Source organism: Dermacentor andersoni, chromosome 9 (genome assembly GCF_023375885.2).
Source record: "Dermacentor andersoni chromosome 9, qqDerAnde1_hic_scaffold, whole genome shotgun sequence".
Lineage (NCBI taxonomy): Eukaryota > Metazoa > Arthropoda > Arachnida > Ixodida > Ixodidae > Dermacentor > Dermacentor andersoni.
This window is the reverse complement of record NC_092822.1, coordinates 29,461,607-29,479,292: the sequence shown is the minus strand read 5'-3', so window position 1 is coordinate 29,479,292 and position 17,686 is coordinate 29,461,607. Positions and strand designations below refer to the sequence as shown.

Genomic DNA, 17,686 nt, shown 5'->3' with positions numbered 1-17,686 from the left:
ATCTGATTTATATAGTGGGTGAAGTAAATCCATTGCGTGGCGTCAAACGAGAGCGTTTATTAATCTTTCATGCCGGCACAGATGAAAGAGGCACTTGCTATAGGAGGAAGTCAGATGTAACCACGAGAACGACGGGTTACACCGGCTTTCAAGACACTGATTCAACTATCATGGCGGAGGAGCCATCCTCTATGTGGCTGTCCATCCTGGCACGCAGAACATAAAATCCTATCTGATACATTTTATGAACTCACATATGGCCACAAACTCGGGTTCAATTTGACTCGTATCACTCGTGTCCAGGCGCTTGAACTCGTTGAGGGTCGCTGAATCCAGTTCGCGCGCATCCCCCGAGGCCGATAAGATTATTGGAAGAAAGACAGTGGACCTGCGCTACATTGCAAAATCACATGGCCATTTCCCGCGTAATTCCGAGCAGTTGTACTAAGAACAACATTCCAGGCTGTCTGCGTGAGACTCACCCGTCTGTACACTTGCTCGCGTCTAACACCGTCGACGCTTAACGTCTGTTAAAGGAATGTTTTTACAAAAGGTGTAATTAAACAACAGTAATTATTCGTTCAGTAATCGTATGCGAAGCTCCTAATGAAGGCAAGAATGTTAAACTTACGCCACACATTACGCTTAACATGTCTCTCGTCTCCACCATTTGTGAACTCGGTGTCCAATGCAGTCGAATTTCTCTACAAAGAAATGAACTGTATAACGAATGAGGAATCGTGTGAGGGTTCCATTGTGAGTGGTGAAGTGCGCAACGTTTAAAACGAAGTGACCCAAATAACGAATAATCTCGGAGTCCCTGAACACTTCTCTTTAAAGGCGTTCGACTGTGCAGTTCTTCCAGAACTCCGGAATAAACAGCAGCTTGTGCAATTACGATACTGTGTAAATGCGGAATTTAAAGAACTGCCGTAATTACGTCACCCAAATTTAACGTTTGCCGTACCACACCCATAATATGCTTCCAAATTTGACGAATTATGGGAATGTGATCCGTTCCGTTCAATAAAGTAAATGAGCTCTGGAGTTTAAGCTTCCAAATGAATAATTTGAATATGAGGCACGTTGTGGTAAGGACTACAGACTAATGTTAACCTCCCGGGTGTCGTTGACGTCCAAAAAATTTGAAGTACACCAGCACCTTTGCATTTCGCCCCAATCGAAAAGCGGCCACCGAGTTTGGGGTCGAAACCACGATGGCCGATTTTTCGCTGTGCCAGCTCACTATGCGACGCAACCAAAGTCTCCCCTCATGTGGCTTGTAAAAAAATGAGACGGGGATAAAATATTCATTAGTGAGCAATGACACAAGCCACGTTACAAAAACGAAACGACCCCGCTCAACATCAATGTAAACGCACCAGCCTTTTCAGGGTTAGAGCACGTACAACCAGGACCATTTGTTTGCCATCCACGTGGCTTGGCGCACGGTTCCTATTCCTGGCACAGCAAGTCGCTACGAATTGCGCAAAACCACTCTTTTTAATAATCCTCTATATGGTTTTGTGTCGACACGACATGTGAGATTTACTGCTTCTCATCATTACCATTGCAGAGAAGTCATGGCCGTGACCATGGGTGCACCCGCAGCAATGTTGTTATTCTACATCGCGACTGACGTCTTTGCAGCCATAGACAAAAGTGACGGACGCTTGTCACACTATCTTGGTATCCATCCACCCGGATGTTACAGCCAACGAAGACATCGTCCGTAATCTAAAACGATGTGCGCAACTGCAGCTTTCTTCAAAAGTTATTCAGAAAAGCAAACACGAATACAGCAAGGCGACAAAAAAAAACGGCAGCAGGGGAGACGGGACTGTGACTAAAGTGCGCATTGACTGTGAAAGTGACGAAGACCCGAAAGAAGTGTCAAAATCAAGGACATCTTCGTGACTCTGCAAAAGGCGCGTTACAGAACGCAAGCATTCGATGACTCACAAACTAAAAGCTGTAGAACGACGCTTGGTAGAAGTGTGCAGTGAGGAATGCCACGAGCAACCCGGCAGGGAAACGGGAGGCGAAGGGGAAACGGATGTAGATGTTTCGTTTGCAGGTGCCAACATGTATTTCGGCAAGTGCTGCTTGCGAAACGAGTTTGGGTCGATATGATAGACTGTAGATATTTCGTTTGAATAATTTACTTCACGGGCCGTTCAGCCGTTATAGAAAAGAGTGGATGATAAAAACAAAAAAGAAAGAAACAGAAAAAACAATAACAGTAAATTGTTTATTACAGGTTATGACAAAGTGTGGACATGAACACTGTTGAATGTTGTATACAGAAGACGGAGGCGGGAAAGTGACTCCAATCCCTGTTTATTACTGGGAGTAAAGTATTAAGAACATACGATAGTTCCTTATACTGAAACACCAACTTTGTGTATTTCGTCAACGCGTGGTGACACCGAGTTAAGAGTGATTTGCAATTATTGTTTCACATGTTTCGTTGGTGTAGTATATATTATGAGATGCACATGGCAGAGAAATTCCACAGTGCAGAGACAGGTCAAGAAGGTTTCGCAATTTTTTTTTTCATTTGTGAGAGGACTGAAGACAGGGAGTAATACACTCCGATAAACCTAGCAGCGTGGTTCTGGACGCAAGGGAGTTAGTGTCCGGGTCTCGGACACTTGACACACTCACTAGGGCACACCAAAGCCTCTTAAAGTAGTAGTCTTAAGAAGCAGTCAGATAAAACTTACGACGAAGAAATCCACGTGTTCGTTCAGCATAATTTGTAACGCGATCCATACACGTGTGCCAGGAGAGTGTATCGGTAATATGCACACCTTAGTGCTTGTACGTGCTAACAAGGTCCAAAAGGCTGCCATCAAGAGAATAGATATATGGTTCAGGTGGTTTAGTCATACGCCTAATTGGGATGGCTTTGCATTTATTTTGTTTCAAGAATCAAGTATTGCATGAGCTGGAACGGTTGTCAATTTCAGACTGAAGGGTAGGGAAGATGCATCGGTGATGTTAGAAATTTCTCTGTATATAACGCAGTCGCTCGCAAGAGGCCCCCTTACAAGAATTAACTGAGTTTGTAAAGTCGTTAACAGATAAGGAACGTCTATGACCAATACGGATCATTTATTACCGAACCAAACTAGACTCTAGTGTTCCACGCTTCTATGTAGTCCTGAATGTGGAACTATCTTTCAGGTCTTATGAGCACTTAATGCTACCTCTCAACGTACAGGTCATGCTTAAGTCAGCTTCACAGTTCTTACAAACTGCGACAAGCGGAAGAGTATACTTCAAGAGGTTCATCATTGAATTCCTGAAGTCTTGGCCGAAAAGGAAAGATGCACGTATTCTTGGGACATCATACTACCCAAAAAGCGATGTGAGACTCAGGAATTCCTCACTTTGCGGAGACGATGGACCCTACACGGTGACATCAAGGGGCTGTGGGCAAAAAAGGAGATTTCATTCATCTTCCAGCTCATTAGCTTCTAAACTTCAGTCCCTTGACAACGGAAAAGAATGAAAGCTCTGGTAAGCAATTTTTCTGTTGCGGTTACATGGACTTTATGCGAAAGATTTGGGGCAGAATCCATCTCGCGATTAAGTGTCGACGCTAGCGCGATTAGCATTGAAGCCATGTTGTGAGCACTGTATTGCTTTGCCGAAACTGGTCATGAATCAGCAGCGCATGGAGACAGGTTCCCCTCACCCGCTACCCCTGGACTCGCTACTCCGTGTAGTGGCGTTGCCTTCAAGACAATGCATGACTAGATTCTGAGCACAATATTCAAACAAGATTGTCTGTACATATGTACCGAGGATTCCATTTTGCCCAGCACAGTAGGATTTTATATCAAATGGTTTCTTAATGTTATTCAAGAGAGGCACATACCCACTGTCACATGACCGGTGACACGACGTAGTCCAAGGGTTGCTTTTGAAATGGCCCCCTAAGCAGAGTAGCTCGATGCTCGACCCTTTCAACCAAGAACTACCTTTTGAACCCAAGTTCGCGTAAAATAGGTCACGTGTGGACCGACGGACTGACAGAGAAACACCGCAAACTGAGTAAGCTCGCTAAAGCATGGCACTAGTTATTACAGCAAATATTTAAAAAATTCGTTGTGCAGAATAACCAGCGAAGGTAAATTGGTATGACTATATTGACGACTACATTGATTTATATGGTTTTTGCTATATTGACTGAATAAAGACACACCTAACTTCGTGGATATCACCGACTTTATTTCGTCTCATTCTTACCACAGTGACAATAGCTTTGTGGTCGCTGTGATACATCGCGATCGGTTGTACTGCGATGCTAGGCACGTTATAGCCAAAGGTTAAATCTATACATGACCGGTGACGCTTGGTCGGCGCACTGACGTCCGAGTAGCATTCAATTCCAAGCCGTTCCAACAAGAAGGATACAAACCACTCGCCATCGTCGCTGGTAGGGCTGGAAAGGTCTCTTGCCCAAGTGCAAGCACCCCTTCCCAGCCCTTTCGCGACGAGCAAGCGAGCTAGATAACTCGCAGTTAGTCACCTTCCCCTTCTTCTTGTCCCTTCCTCTCTACTTGCTAACCGAAGAACGCATACATTCAGAGCGATCGCCGCGACTGATAACATCACGCGGAACCTGGTGGACTGATCGCTCCGGCGCATTTTTGTGAACATCTCGGGCCACATCTTTTTCAAATCCTAGCCATAGACAGCTTCGCGGTAAAAGGGAAAATCTTCATGTTGGTAACGGTTAAGCGCTACTAGTGCACAGATTTGCAAGAATGTATAACTTGCAAAATTTAGCCCAGGATAATAGACAAAGCACAACTGTGAATTATAGTAGTAGGTATTTAATTCCCAAAACGTACATCTCACCTGTCTGACTGACCACTAATACATGCCACGGGAGATACCCATATCCGTCGTTCTAATGACCACTAATACGCGCTATCGACACTACAGCGTTTCGAACTGACCACATTGTGCCCGCCACTATGGCAATGTAGCTCATCAGCTGCCCCTGACCGCAATTCATATGAGAACGGGCTAGCATTGAGTAAACGCACTTGGGCAGTCGAAGCTTACAGAACAGTGTCGAGGGGGGGGGGGGGGGGGGGGGGATCAGCGGGCAAGCTAGGCTCCAACGTAAAGGGGACGACTCGTTAAGAGTAAGCAAAAGTGAGCACGTTAATGTAAGAGATAGGTGGGCGCGTCGTTTTTAAAAGCCGAGCCTATCGCACTGGAATATTCCTGGCCACAGCTACTGCCAATCGCATATTTTCAACGGAGATTAAAGAACACGAATCCCTAGGTGCGTGCTAAGTTTTGCTTGTTTTTCTTATAATCGGTTCTTTATGCGTCGGAGTGTGCTGAAGAAAAGTGTGCGTTACTGCTTGTGTTGATTGCATTACTTTATCTTCTATTGCAGCGTACACTTTTGTGCATGAATGGGGTCACCTGCGTTATGGCGTGTTTGACGAGTACGGCACACGTGGAGACAACGACTTTCTGGAAACGTACTGCGCGGGTGATGAAGATAGTAGCAAGCGTTCAACTTGTTTGCGGAGTGCGCTAGACATTTTCCTCGCGCAACTCCGTCACCGAAATCGTTAATAGTGACACTGAAGTGATTCACTCTACTGCGTGCTGGCTGGCTTTAATTTTGAATTTCAATATACCTGCACTGAAACTTCGTGTGCCCGCAGTGCAATCATTCCGATTACCGTTCTGGCACGAAGGTAATAGTAGAACAAGATTCCAGGTTGTCGTTACCTTCGTGCGCTTGCAGCTCAAGATTGTAGTCGCTTATCTGAGGCGCTCAATGTTTTTTTTTTTTTCATTTACCTATGCATAATTTTGTTGACGCTATAAAGCACAAGAAAAGTGGAAAGGAAACGCGTTGTTTTCAAAAACTTGTTACGGGCGTTAACGTAATCTGTTTCCCATGGTCTTCCGTACAGTTGAATTCATGGCGCCGATGACAATATAACTAAGCCAGTTGAATAAAGCATAATTTTATCACCTTTTTGCCTCAATGAGGTATCTATTTAAATTTTTTTATTTACTAAGCAAGTTATTCTTGACGTATGCAAGGGTCTAAAGTTAGTCACAAAGAAAAAAAGGTAGCGTCATAAAAGATTCGTTTCAGAATTAAGGTAAGCGCATCCGTGGGGTTAAATAGCACAAATAGGAAAAGGCGCGGAAGACGAAATTGCAAGAAACTGTTCGATGTCGTGCAGCAGAACATAAGACAAGCATGGCTAAAACATCATTGGGGTGGAAAGGGAAAGAGTCATAAAAGAAGAAAATGATAGAAACAGAGACGGCAAATTTCATGCACTGGATGGAAGCAAAAAATACCATGAAAGTTCACAGAAACGGCAAGAAAGAAATCAGACGAGAGAACTTTTATAAAAACGCAAAGGGGAGTGCCTTGCTACTTGATGTTCTATTGGGGGCGAGCTCCACCACTGGAAAAGCTTGCGCGACCATCGGCGTGACGTGGCATGAGGGGTCACGTGGACACAGTGGCCGCGTCGGCTGCTTCGGAAGCGCCGAAGCGAGCTGAGAACGAAAGTTTAAAGTGCCACCTGCGCTTCGGTTCTGATTAAGTGGTGAGGCTTTCCCGCCTTGGGGGGTGTCTGCTTGACAACATTTCAAATCACTGTAATAGGTAGTGGCTGCCTTTGGAGGCGTGCGGCATGGTAGGCTACTGCTCGGTGCCGCAGTGCCGGACGTACGCAACGGAGCCCGGTGTCAGCCTTATTCACACGTAGCCGCAGGACAAGAAGCTGCGTGAAGCTTGGCTCGCGAAACTTGGAACCGGCAAACAGCCGTCGGCTACAACTCGGGTATGCAGCAAGCACAGACGCGAGGAATATTTCTGCCATGGCGCCGGGACTGTGATGTTCGGTGAGTAGCAGAAAACACGCACTGAGACGTTCGCTCGCGCTCCCTGTCCGTCTAATGTCACGACGGTCTTCTCTATGAACTTGCTGATGCTAGACACTGGCAAGTTCACTGGAATGGAAAGGGAGTGATAAGAAGCACATTAAATGAAGGCGTGGCATATGGTTATGTTTGTGCTATGAATTAGCGCATTGGATTACGAAAAAGAAGCTGTGCGAAATCACCCGCTGACTGCATAAAGTGCTACGCAACTTTAGAAATAATATTGAAACGTCCAAGAATTTAAAAGAAAAAGAAATGTTGAATCGCCGTGACGGCACATCACAGTCGCCGTAGGCGTTGAATTCCCTTGTTAAAACCAAATTGTCTTTGAACAGCTCTGATAACGTCCACGCAACAATGGTTGCTTGTGGACTGCCAAATGCTCATATGCTGCGGCCTAAAGCTCATAGTACGGCGCGAAAACGCTATCAGTGAAAGCGAAACATTGTGCGCGGACATGCATGCAGACGCGCAGTCGGTCGTCGCGAACCCGCGTGATTGCTGCATTGAGGCTTCGTTCTGTTATGCGCCATTTGATTATGCAGACCGCCCACTATAAGAACATATTTCACATAGTTTGCGCTCAGCGATTGCCGACATTTCACGCGAAAAGCCGGTTCGGGAGATTCCATCGCGGCGACCGCGCGCAGGCTTTCACTGTACGTATTCGGTAAATAGATAGCCTCTGCTAAGGAGCGCCCTGCCGGTTGTTGACTGCTGGAGCCTGTACAGCTGCGAACCCAGTTGTGCCTCGTTGAGCTCTTTAAATGTGTTGAGTAGCTAGCTTGAGTAGCTTGTCGTTTGACGTGTTTCTGGGCAGATGCAACGCCGTCTTGTAGGCTTTGCTGATGAGAGTCTCGGCTTGTTCTCTCTCTTGTTGCGTCATGTTGTGGTACGAGAGTGAGTACGTGACCCTGCTGACCACCAGGCTCCTGACCAGCTTGATCGTGTCCCCCTCCTTCATGCCGCTCCGTCTTTGCGACACTCTCGTCATTATCCTGCCGACTTGCTCCTTCGATTGCTTCAGCAGGCGTGTCCGCACCATTTGTCCGCACCGTTTGCTGCTCTGGATCCACATGCCGAGGAGCCGTATTATGTCCTTCCCTGGTATGACTTGACCTTCCAGATACACTTGTATCTTTTCATTGGCTGCGTTCCTTCCAATCCTGAGAATTTCCGATTTCTTAGTTGAGCATGCTAGGCCTCTCTCCTTGACGATTTGTTGGACGCATGTTGTCGCCTTCTGAAGCTTTTCTTCTTTTTGGCGCAATGATTCCTGATTTACCCAGACCGTGATGTCATCCGCATACATGGCGTGCTGGATGCCCTCGATCTCGTACAGTTTCTGGGCTAGCTCGATCATCGCTATGTTAGAGAGATTTGGCGAAATGACCGAGCCCTGCGGGGTACCCTTGTTACGCGTGTCAAAGGTATCACTCCGCAGGTCTCCGAGTCCTACTGTCGCCATGCGCTTTGACAAGAATGCCCGCACGTATTCGCGGGCTCTCTTGCCGCAGTTGGTCTTGTTTAGCCCTTCCATGATGGCTCCGTGGCTGACATTGTCAAAAGCCCCTTTGAGGTCTAGGGCCATGATGACGTTTTCGCCTGCTTTGGGGATCTTGTTAAGGATCTCTTCCTTGTAGCAATACATCCTGTGTTGACAAGTTCGCCCGGAAGCCAAACATGCTGTGGGGGTACAGTTCGTTGTCTTCTAGGTGTCGCTGTATTATTTTGGTAAGCCAACCGAAAACATACACTCGACTGCTCAATGAACATGCATTTTATTACATTCTCGACAGCGATTGCATGAATGTGCGGCTTTCTGTCGTATCCGTCTTCATCGACGCCGTTGGCCTTTGGTTTCATTGCCTTCGCCATTGGCTCACATTCTTTAAAACAATATGAACGAAACATTAGACTAGCCCAGAAGATAGGACTGGAAATATGGGAGAGCATGGTCAATATGCGACATCTTGACCGCTGTGCGTGCTTGCGTAAGGGAAAATCCTACTATCATTTCTATACCTAGCATCTCTGCGATGTTGTGCACACTATTAAACGGTCACGTACGCTCAACACACCTCGTTTTCTTTATCTCCTAAAGGGTGGAGTCCGCCTATACTGCTATAACAATGCGTTACCAATAGTGGGTCAGAAACCTCCATCTCGCCACACACCATCACGAATAACTAACCGCTAAGTCAATATCGTACGGATGCTTCTTTTGTGCCAGAGTCATTCTAAAACTTCGGTCACTTGAGTTACGCGCCTCTTTCTTGCATTCTCCCAATGTGAGACCTAGCAACTTGAGACGCTATGTTTGGTTCCTCTGCCTTCTGGAAGGACTCAGAATTTTCATCAGACGAATACAATACTGTCGCCTTAGAACTCCAGAAACACGTATGAAGAACGGCTACGTTATTGAGGTTTCGATTGTAACATAGCGTAGCATTTGAATGTAGCGGCACTGCTTCGGCAGGGTAGTCTCAGACAGGTCACTCACCACGAGAAGATGGATATACCTCTTATCTCAATACAGCGGCTAACTCATTATTTTTTAGTCCAGTGCCATTGTGAAAAAAATCCGGTCAGCGTGTCATTCCAGCCGGGCCACAAAATAAATTGACATACAATGTCTCCTCACACAGAGATCCAGATGCAGTGCTTGTGCGCACGACCGCTTTGCGGTTTTCCTCAAGGGTAATGGGCGTTCCGAGTGCCTTATGTTCTTCTGCGTGGGAGCGTGCAAAGTGTGCAACTAGTAGGCCACTAAGAACCCTCTCCGCCCACGTTTTAACTCGTTTTTCGCGCCTTCACCGTAATCCTGCAGCCCCCTTTGAACATTATCCTTGCAGCTGTCATGAGTCCAGCAGCTTCCGCCTATCCCTGTTCGCTTGCTATCGTGTGTAATTTTTTTTTCATTGATGATAACATTTAATGAATCAATTGGCAAGTCGGTGACTACACGTCTTTGTTGGGGAAACATAGGTTAGGGAGTATTTATTGATATTTATTGATATTGATCCTTGATTCTTTTAAGGGCCCATAGCCCAGCAGGAACGACCGCTACTGCTGCCACAAGGAGACCCAGAACCAGTGGCGTTGAATATGTGGAAGCCGTGCCATCATCGCTGCCTTTGTCTTCGTCGCTGTGCCCTCCTGTAGATTCTGTACTGCCTTTCGGAGTTTCCGGGTCGCTTGTGGGCTCCCGTCTTGACGCCTTTGACGTGTACATTTGGCCGTCGTCAGAGTCTTCTGTCGTGGATTTGTTCATTTCGTCGTTGTATTCGGCTGTGTTTCCGCCTGTCGATATTGGGCTACTTTCTTCAGCTGCTGTAATTCCTGCAGGCACGCTGACTGTAGCCTCTGATGTGTACTTGTTGTCGATGATGTAGTCTATGTCTGCTATGTCTGATAGCTCGGACGTCACGTTTAGGGAGTTGGTCGTTCTAGCAGCAAACTTGAGGTTCCACCTTGTGTATTTTTCTGTCACTTCTGCCCACTCACCAGGAAGCGATATCGTCACAACATTACGCGTGCGCGCCTCACCAGGTTCTAAAGTACCCTCAACCAAGTTCGTTGAATCAATCTTCTCCTGGGACTCGAAGTGCTGCTTGAGGCTTTCGGACTCATTGCTCACCCGGATATCGATTGATGAGGCTGTTAGAAAGGATATATAATACCAAACAAATGTTAAAGCAAAACTTGAGCAATAATTCTTTATGGGATGTTTATCTTGAATTTGTAACAAACGCCGTCAACGTGTATATTGATGCTACAGGAATTATACGACTGAACCTTTCCACATTTGACAACTAGAACACGTTTAAGCAGCTGCTATTTTGTGTTTGTCTCAGCATCCCTGGTTTTCTCGTCATATTTTATATGGATGATCATACATAGTACGTATCTTCGGGCTTAGACGACACAGCTATTTTCTTTTCGCTAGATACACCTTTATATGTACCCGCTACAACGCTGGGGTCATGAAAAATCACGGCAAGGCTTGATTTCACTTTTCTTGACTGCACATTTGATTTACTAGTCAGAGTATTTCACTTTTAGTCAACGTGCAAAGAGTTCGTTTCAGGTGACCATTTGTGCAAGATTAATTCAGTAATGATGCTTAGCACTCTGACTTCCTTCTCCGGTTGTTTATGTGCTAAAGAACCATGCTGCGCTTCCAAATGTCATTACCAACCTTTCCCGAAGTTCAGGTGAGCGCCGGCCCAATTCCAGCTCATCACAAGAAGAAGGGTGCCATTTGTTCCAGGTCTCTCACAACAGGCTCGAAATTTCCAAGGTTTCAAGGGTGGATCCAGGCTCATGTTATGGGCCTCTAGATAGAATGATCCTCCGTCGGCAACGCTATGCGAAGTTCCGTTGATGGTCTGTTCTCCAGGCCGCTGGCGTTTATACTTGAAGGTGCCATTGTAGGAAGGGAAGCAGCTTTTGGGATATTCATTGGAGAGGCTGCTACACTGCCCTGCAAGTGATGTTGACATTGAAGATATTGTGAGGGGTTTACACAACAAGCGAGCAATTTATGACAGCCCTTGGTCTCAATAGCGCTTCTTGTGTAGACAATCAGCGTGCCGCGTTTTACTCGCAGTGGACAATATTATGCGATGAGAATACAGTTGCATATAAGGACAATTGAACACCGCCATGGAAACGAGTAAGTTGAAAGCACATTCCAGTCTGTGCCTTAATCACTTTTCGAGCACAGACAGGAGATGTGTTTAAAAAGAACATGCTCTTTGGCATTCATTTATGAAGGTTTCAGTGCTTTACGCTTATTTGTTCTCGCCATTGTATTCATACGCATTGCGTAGGTAATCGCTGTTCCTTCGTAGGAAGCATAATAGTATACAAAGAAACAGATAGCCTTGTAGCTCTCACTAACCGCCGTGGTTGCTCAGTAGCTATTGTGGTTGGCTGCTGAGTACGAGGTCGCGGGATGGAATCCCGGCCGCGGTGGCCGCATTTCGACAGGGGCGAAATGCGAAAACACCCGCTTACTTAGATTTATGGGCACGTTAAAGAACCCCAGGTGGTCCAAATTTCCGGAGTCCTTCACTACGGTATGCCTCATGATCAGAAAGTCGTTTTGGCACGTAAAACCCCATAATTTTTTTTGTAGCTCACACTAGAGCCCGCACGGGCCATTTCTTCTGGCCCAAGCCCGGTTCGAGCCCGAAAGTGCCACGCATTGGTACTCCGATGCCCGGCCCCGAGCTTTCAAACCTGGCCCATACATGGGCCACGATCGAAATTCGGGTGCACGGCGCGACCCTGGCCGGCCCGATACGGTGCTTTAGCCGTTGTTAATAAACAAAATATGATCCTCTTGCCGGTTATTCAGAAAGTAACAGCCGCCCGAGGAATATTTTCTAGAGGCAGTCATGACTGCGTCAAGATTTCCGCTGGCGCTGTTACAGCGAAATAACTAGGTAAAGTAGGAAGAAAAAGAAAACAGGTCATCGGTTCACCATGGTCGTGAATTTTCGTTACGTAAACGTGGATACAACGCGGCACTGGGGCACGGCAACGTAGAGCGAAGTCAAGAGTTACTGCCCACGCACGAAGCACTAAACACTAAATCCAAGTATTGTACTTCAAAGGGCCATTGCTATGCAAAGGCAAATAGTCGAGCAAATAAACTTGGCGGGCAATTTACATTTATAAGATACGCGACCAACAGCGTGTTTGTAACAATGGAAGAAGCTGTACGCGCATGTGGGCAGCCTCCACTAGGTGGAGTTGATGGATCTTGGCAGTTCTTGCTGGTCGGTTTCGGGGCAGTCTATTGTCAGTCAATATGGTGCCTTGTTTGGCCTAATTAGGATGCGGCATGTACTGAGTCAAGAAATTCGAAGAAACGTTTATAAGTAGCTCCAGCATTATGTTGCCGCCGCTTCCGTGCTGCGGTACTCTGCTTATAAGGCGATTCGAGCTTTTCCGAAATATCACGGCAGTGTTGACGTGCAGTTCATCAGCAGGTATTGTTAAGTATTGCATTACAATTGAATTAGGATTACCTCATCGCTGGCGTAGTTTCATCGGTGGAAATTAAGGAAAGGTTTAGGATTGAAAAGGAAAATCCGTGATGTCATCTTCGTCAAAACCAAAAAGTTGAAAACAAGCTATATATCTTCTACAGTTTGCTACAAATAATTGCTACAAATAAATGCTACAAATGCTACAAATAAAAATGCTACAAAAAACTACAAATAATTAAAGTTCACATGTCATTATAAGTTTTTCCATCACGAAACGTGATTTCAAAACCATAGCATGCATAACTTGTTTCCGGCTTCTGCAAATAGCAATCGGTGTTTGCTGTACACGAAAGCCATCTTCTGAAATAACCTTCGTTGAAAAGTGCGGTTTAGTAATTGCCTAACCTTTTGTTACCGCAAATTATGAGGAGGCAGACACGTACACGTGTTAATCGCGTTAATTGTTTGCGTTTTGTTTCGCATGCTTGGCTGCATTTCGCTTGCGTTGTTGATAAGCTATCACCCTTCACATATTTTTCCACTTCATTTCCCTTCCTTCATTCAGGCATATATAACGTGTGCTATCCTTGCCAATAAAACCAGTTAATCAGCGCTTCTGTGTACGTGTCCCCTTCTTGTGGTCGTCTGTTTACGCGGCTGCCCATATGTTTCCAGAAACCCCGCAACGTTTGTTTCGTGCCTACGAAAGACTTAGTTTACGAGAAAATTGAATTTGAAGGGTCTGAATTCCTTTGTCGAAATTCAAATCTCCTGCCATCCAGCCGGAGGAGCGGTGACGTTGCATAAGCTCTCACCACCCTTTGCTGCCGTCGGTGAGTAAACCGGCGCCCGACAGAAGGCGACCCCGAGCCAAGGAAGAGCGGTAAATTCTCCGCTGCAGCTGCTGTTTGGTCAACTGGCACACACCGTTCGGGCATCCCGCGACATCACATGACAATTGAATTTTCTGCACCTTGCTGTTTGTGCGAGTTTTGTGAGCCAACAAAACCAGCGCAGCTCTACACGTTAATGAAACTACTGAAACGCGAAAGCGTGGGCGGCGCGGAGTGGAGCGACAATGAGACCTTTCGACCGCCCGCGTTGTTGTCAGGGGTAAGTTCAATGACTTCTTTTTTCTAGAAATGAAAGAGAACTGGACATGTAGCATTTTATTTCATCTTATAATAGAATACAAGGATGTTTTTTGCAACAAGGGGTTGAGTGCTAGTGACATAATTTAACTGAGGAGTGCTTTCGTCTTCGGGCAAGTGCTTGAATGTCTCGAGGAAGTCTCTAATCATGTCCTGCATTTAACTATATTTCTCGATTAATAAGGCTGCGTTCGCGATAATATTGACACCTTAGAGATTCTCTAGAACTAATCTATCACTTTAGCTTAACTTAATATTTGCCTTTAGTGTCCCTTTAATCATTGAACCACCAGGTACATACAGCAGAATATAACATGAGGACGCTTTACATGCGCCTCGTTGGTTCGGTTCCGACCGGTACGTGATTTCATTCAGTCCGTGATAGTAGTTTTCGCTTTGAGCTTTATGCCACGCATAAGTTCCTTGTGCTCATGCAGGATACTGCAAAAGACTTGGGACCATGTCTGTGCGTTCACATCTAGTGTTTCATGGAAACATTTGAATTAGGCACTCACCGGTAGTGTCGTTCGGCATACTGAGGGGCATATCGGAGCTCGCAGAACGTGCCGTGCGACAGGATGCGTTGACATTGTGACCGCTCACGTAGGCCTTCAAGATGTACCTTCCACTTTTGTTAAAGTTGTTGTAGTAGTCAGTGTATTTCCCGTCGTCTGAATACACGTCTGGGTCTGCAAAATTTGGGCCATCAACTCTTTAATACGCAAGCTGCAGCCACAAGGAAACATGGTTACACAATCTTCGCTGCACGTCATTTTCTCGGGCGCGACGCTAGGGGAGTGGGTTGAGTCGTTGATATCAGTGGCAACGATATATCTTTGTTGTTTGTTTGTGCAGCTTTGTTTGTGCACTAATACGACAAGAAATATGGAAATAGTAACTTACGAAAAAGTCAGTCTCGCCCGAAAGCCAAGCACTGAGTGCGATAGTAAATTAGTGGATACGTGGTACGAAGTAAGGGTAGTAGTTTTAGTGGCCGTATAAACTTGTAAACATTCGCTTAGTAAGCAAATTAACAATGATAGAATATGTGCGCCTGACTGAACAAGGACGTAAGAAGAAGTAGACACACAGACAAAGCGCTGTCTCTCCGTATCAGCTTCTTTCTGTGTCCTTGTCCGTTCTACGTCCTCGTTGTGTTTCTGGGTCCGCACTAGCGCCAGTCTTCGATAAAAAAAATATCATTTAAATTTACACGCTGCTCGGCGGTATTGAACCCGTGCCATGCGTGTAAATCTCGGCGGCGTCGCTAGATGGCCCAGCGTGTGCAGTGGGAAGCCCAAGAAGCCCGAAAGCATACACGTTTAGGCGTTGGCATCACGGTGTCGCTACATTGCTTCAGTGCTAATTGTACTCGCGTCGACAGTCATAGTGAGATGTGTTCTGGCGGACGTTTTCTCTGGCTCAGACAAAGCCCACCCGGTAACATTAGACAACGAGGCTTTAATGGAATTTCAGGAATTCTAAAAGAAATAGATAAACAATTAGCTTTCCAAAACGAAGACGATGTCTCTATTGTATAGTAATTCGAGCATGTTCATTCACTATGTTGGTATTTTCATTGTAAGAAAAACGCACTTCACACTAGCAGGGTACAATTTACCGATTCCATACCATTCAGGCGTTGAACGAATTAATCTAATTAAGTGCCATAATCTCCACAGCCTTTCGCTGGATTGATCATATTCCGCATATGGCCTGAAAACTCTCATCCGCAGTTGGGGCTTCGTCGCATGTTCAGTACACAGTGCTAATCCTTGTAGACATATCATACTGTTATACGTTATATCTATCTACACCCAGTTATTTTCAGCTAGTCTAGGGAACAACGACGCATACTAACCAATAATGTACATTCGCCGAGAAAAATAGGTACAAGAGCTATCCATGATTTTATTTAACAAAAAGTCCTTCTTTGCATCTGCGCGCCTTCTAAGCATATTACTATATACCCGCTAAGGCTATTTCTAGCATATTGAAAAAGATATTGTAGGTAGCCACCCAATATCACTGCAACGTGCAAGGCTAGCAGGAAGAACAATAATTAACGCAGCGCAGTAGACGTAACAATTGTCTGTGCGATGCCCGCCAACAAACAACAACAATCAAAGACTATCCCATAGTCTTGCAGTGGTATTGAAGAAAATGCTGAGCACAAACGCTTGGCCAGGTCACACCACAAGTAAAAACTTCAATGACGCTTTCTCACTTTCATGACGCGAATATATTTGAGGACGCTTTTAACTTTGCGAAATGTATAGATCCGACAGCCGGGAGGCTCACAAAGTTGTTTTTGATTGCCATCTGCTAATTCGTAATAATTAATCAGCCGATCAGGGCAAGACAACGTTTGCAAGAATGCCAAGGTCTGTCACAGTTTCCTGCTTTCTTTAGTAGAGCTTGATTTCACTTTAGCGCAGCCACACTCGGCATTAACTACCAACTTTCTGCATACTTACTGAAGCACTCCGTTCAGAATGCTCCTCGCGCACAGCGACTTCCTTATTAATTCACTACAAGCATTTGTTTCCCTTGTTTTTGCACTTAAATCAGCACTATGTTGTAGCTACCAGTACAAATGGAGGAACTATGCATAACCATGCACACAAAAAGGCAATACCCCACTCACTTAGTGCACAAAAACTCTGTAGACGGTGAACGACATGTTTCCACCGTACTGCGGCCTCCAAGTGAGAGTTTATGCTTATCACAGATGGAAACGCGCTATAGATGCATTTCATACCTTATTACTCGCACCAGTGGTATATGAACATTGAAACAGTAGACAATGCTACACAATTCGAGCATTCTAAGAGAAACTTCTTTTGCCAGTCATCCCGGACTTTCCTGACAACGGCTGCGTGCTGGTGGTGGTGGTTTGGTGGTAGTACTGCTGCTCGTGTTTATTGCCGAATAGCTCACGCTCAGATGGATGGATGGATTGATGCTAAGAGGGTCCCCTTTGAACGCCACCAGGCTCTTGTTACTGTTCCTTATGCCCAACATATATTTAAGAAATAAAGAAAAGCAAACAAACATTGAAGAAAAAAGCAGCATTCCCAACATAACGCTTTCTTCACCGCTAAAGGGAATTCCGTTTTTGTACGCCTACGTTATTTCTGATCTCCCTATACTTTTGTGCCACCAAACTTCCAATCGCCTCTTACTACTGTCTGTAGCGGACACACTTACTTCCCCCCCCCCCCCCCCTTGCTATAGCTGAAACCTAGGTGTTCCAAGGAGCCAGAAGAGCCTAAACCGACTGCTGGGTATAGATATCTTGACCGAACGGTGAAGTCACCTTCTCGGCTGCGGGACAGAGGCATTATTTAGGAACGATGGCTCACACCACTTCGCCAGCAGTAGTGAAATGTAGAGGGGAAAACGGGCCTGAGCACGAGGGTTGTTGACCGCTTGCGCAGAGGGCAAGGGGGACCGCTACGCGAATGACGGGAGAGGACGGGTGAGAGGACACAGGAAGAGATGACGTCACGTTGCGCGTGCCTTGCGCCGCCTGGCAGCCACGTGGATGGTTGCACCTGCGCCTCCAAGGGGAGGTTGGGTGAC

At 45.9% G+C, this 17,686-nt stretch overlaps 1 protein-coding gene across 1 annotated transcript; it reads right to left on the bottom strand.

Annotated features, from left to right (window-relative positions):
* Positions 1–9,366: 9,366 nt before the first annotated feature.
* Positions 9,367–14,779, bottom strand: LOC140213152 (uncharacterized). Its single transcript, XM_072284314.1, has 3 exons — positions 14,617–14,779; positions 11,150–11,434; positions 9,367–10,608 (listed from the first exon to the last, which is right to left on the bottom strand). Exons 1-3 carry the CDS (start codon positions 14,645–14,647, stop codon positions 9,959–9,961), a joined length of 966 nt encoding a protein of 321 aa, XP_072140415.1. The 5' UTR covers positions 14,648–14,779; the 3' UTR covers positions 9,367–9,958.
* Positions 14,780–17,686: the final 2,907 nt, after the last annotated feature.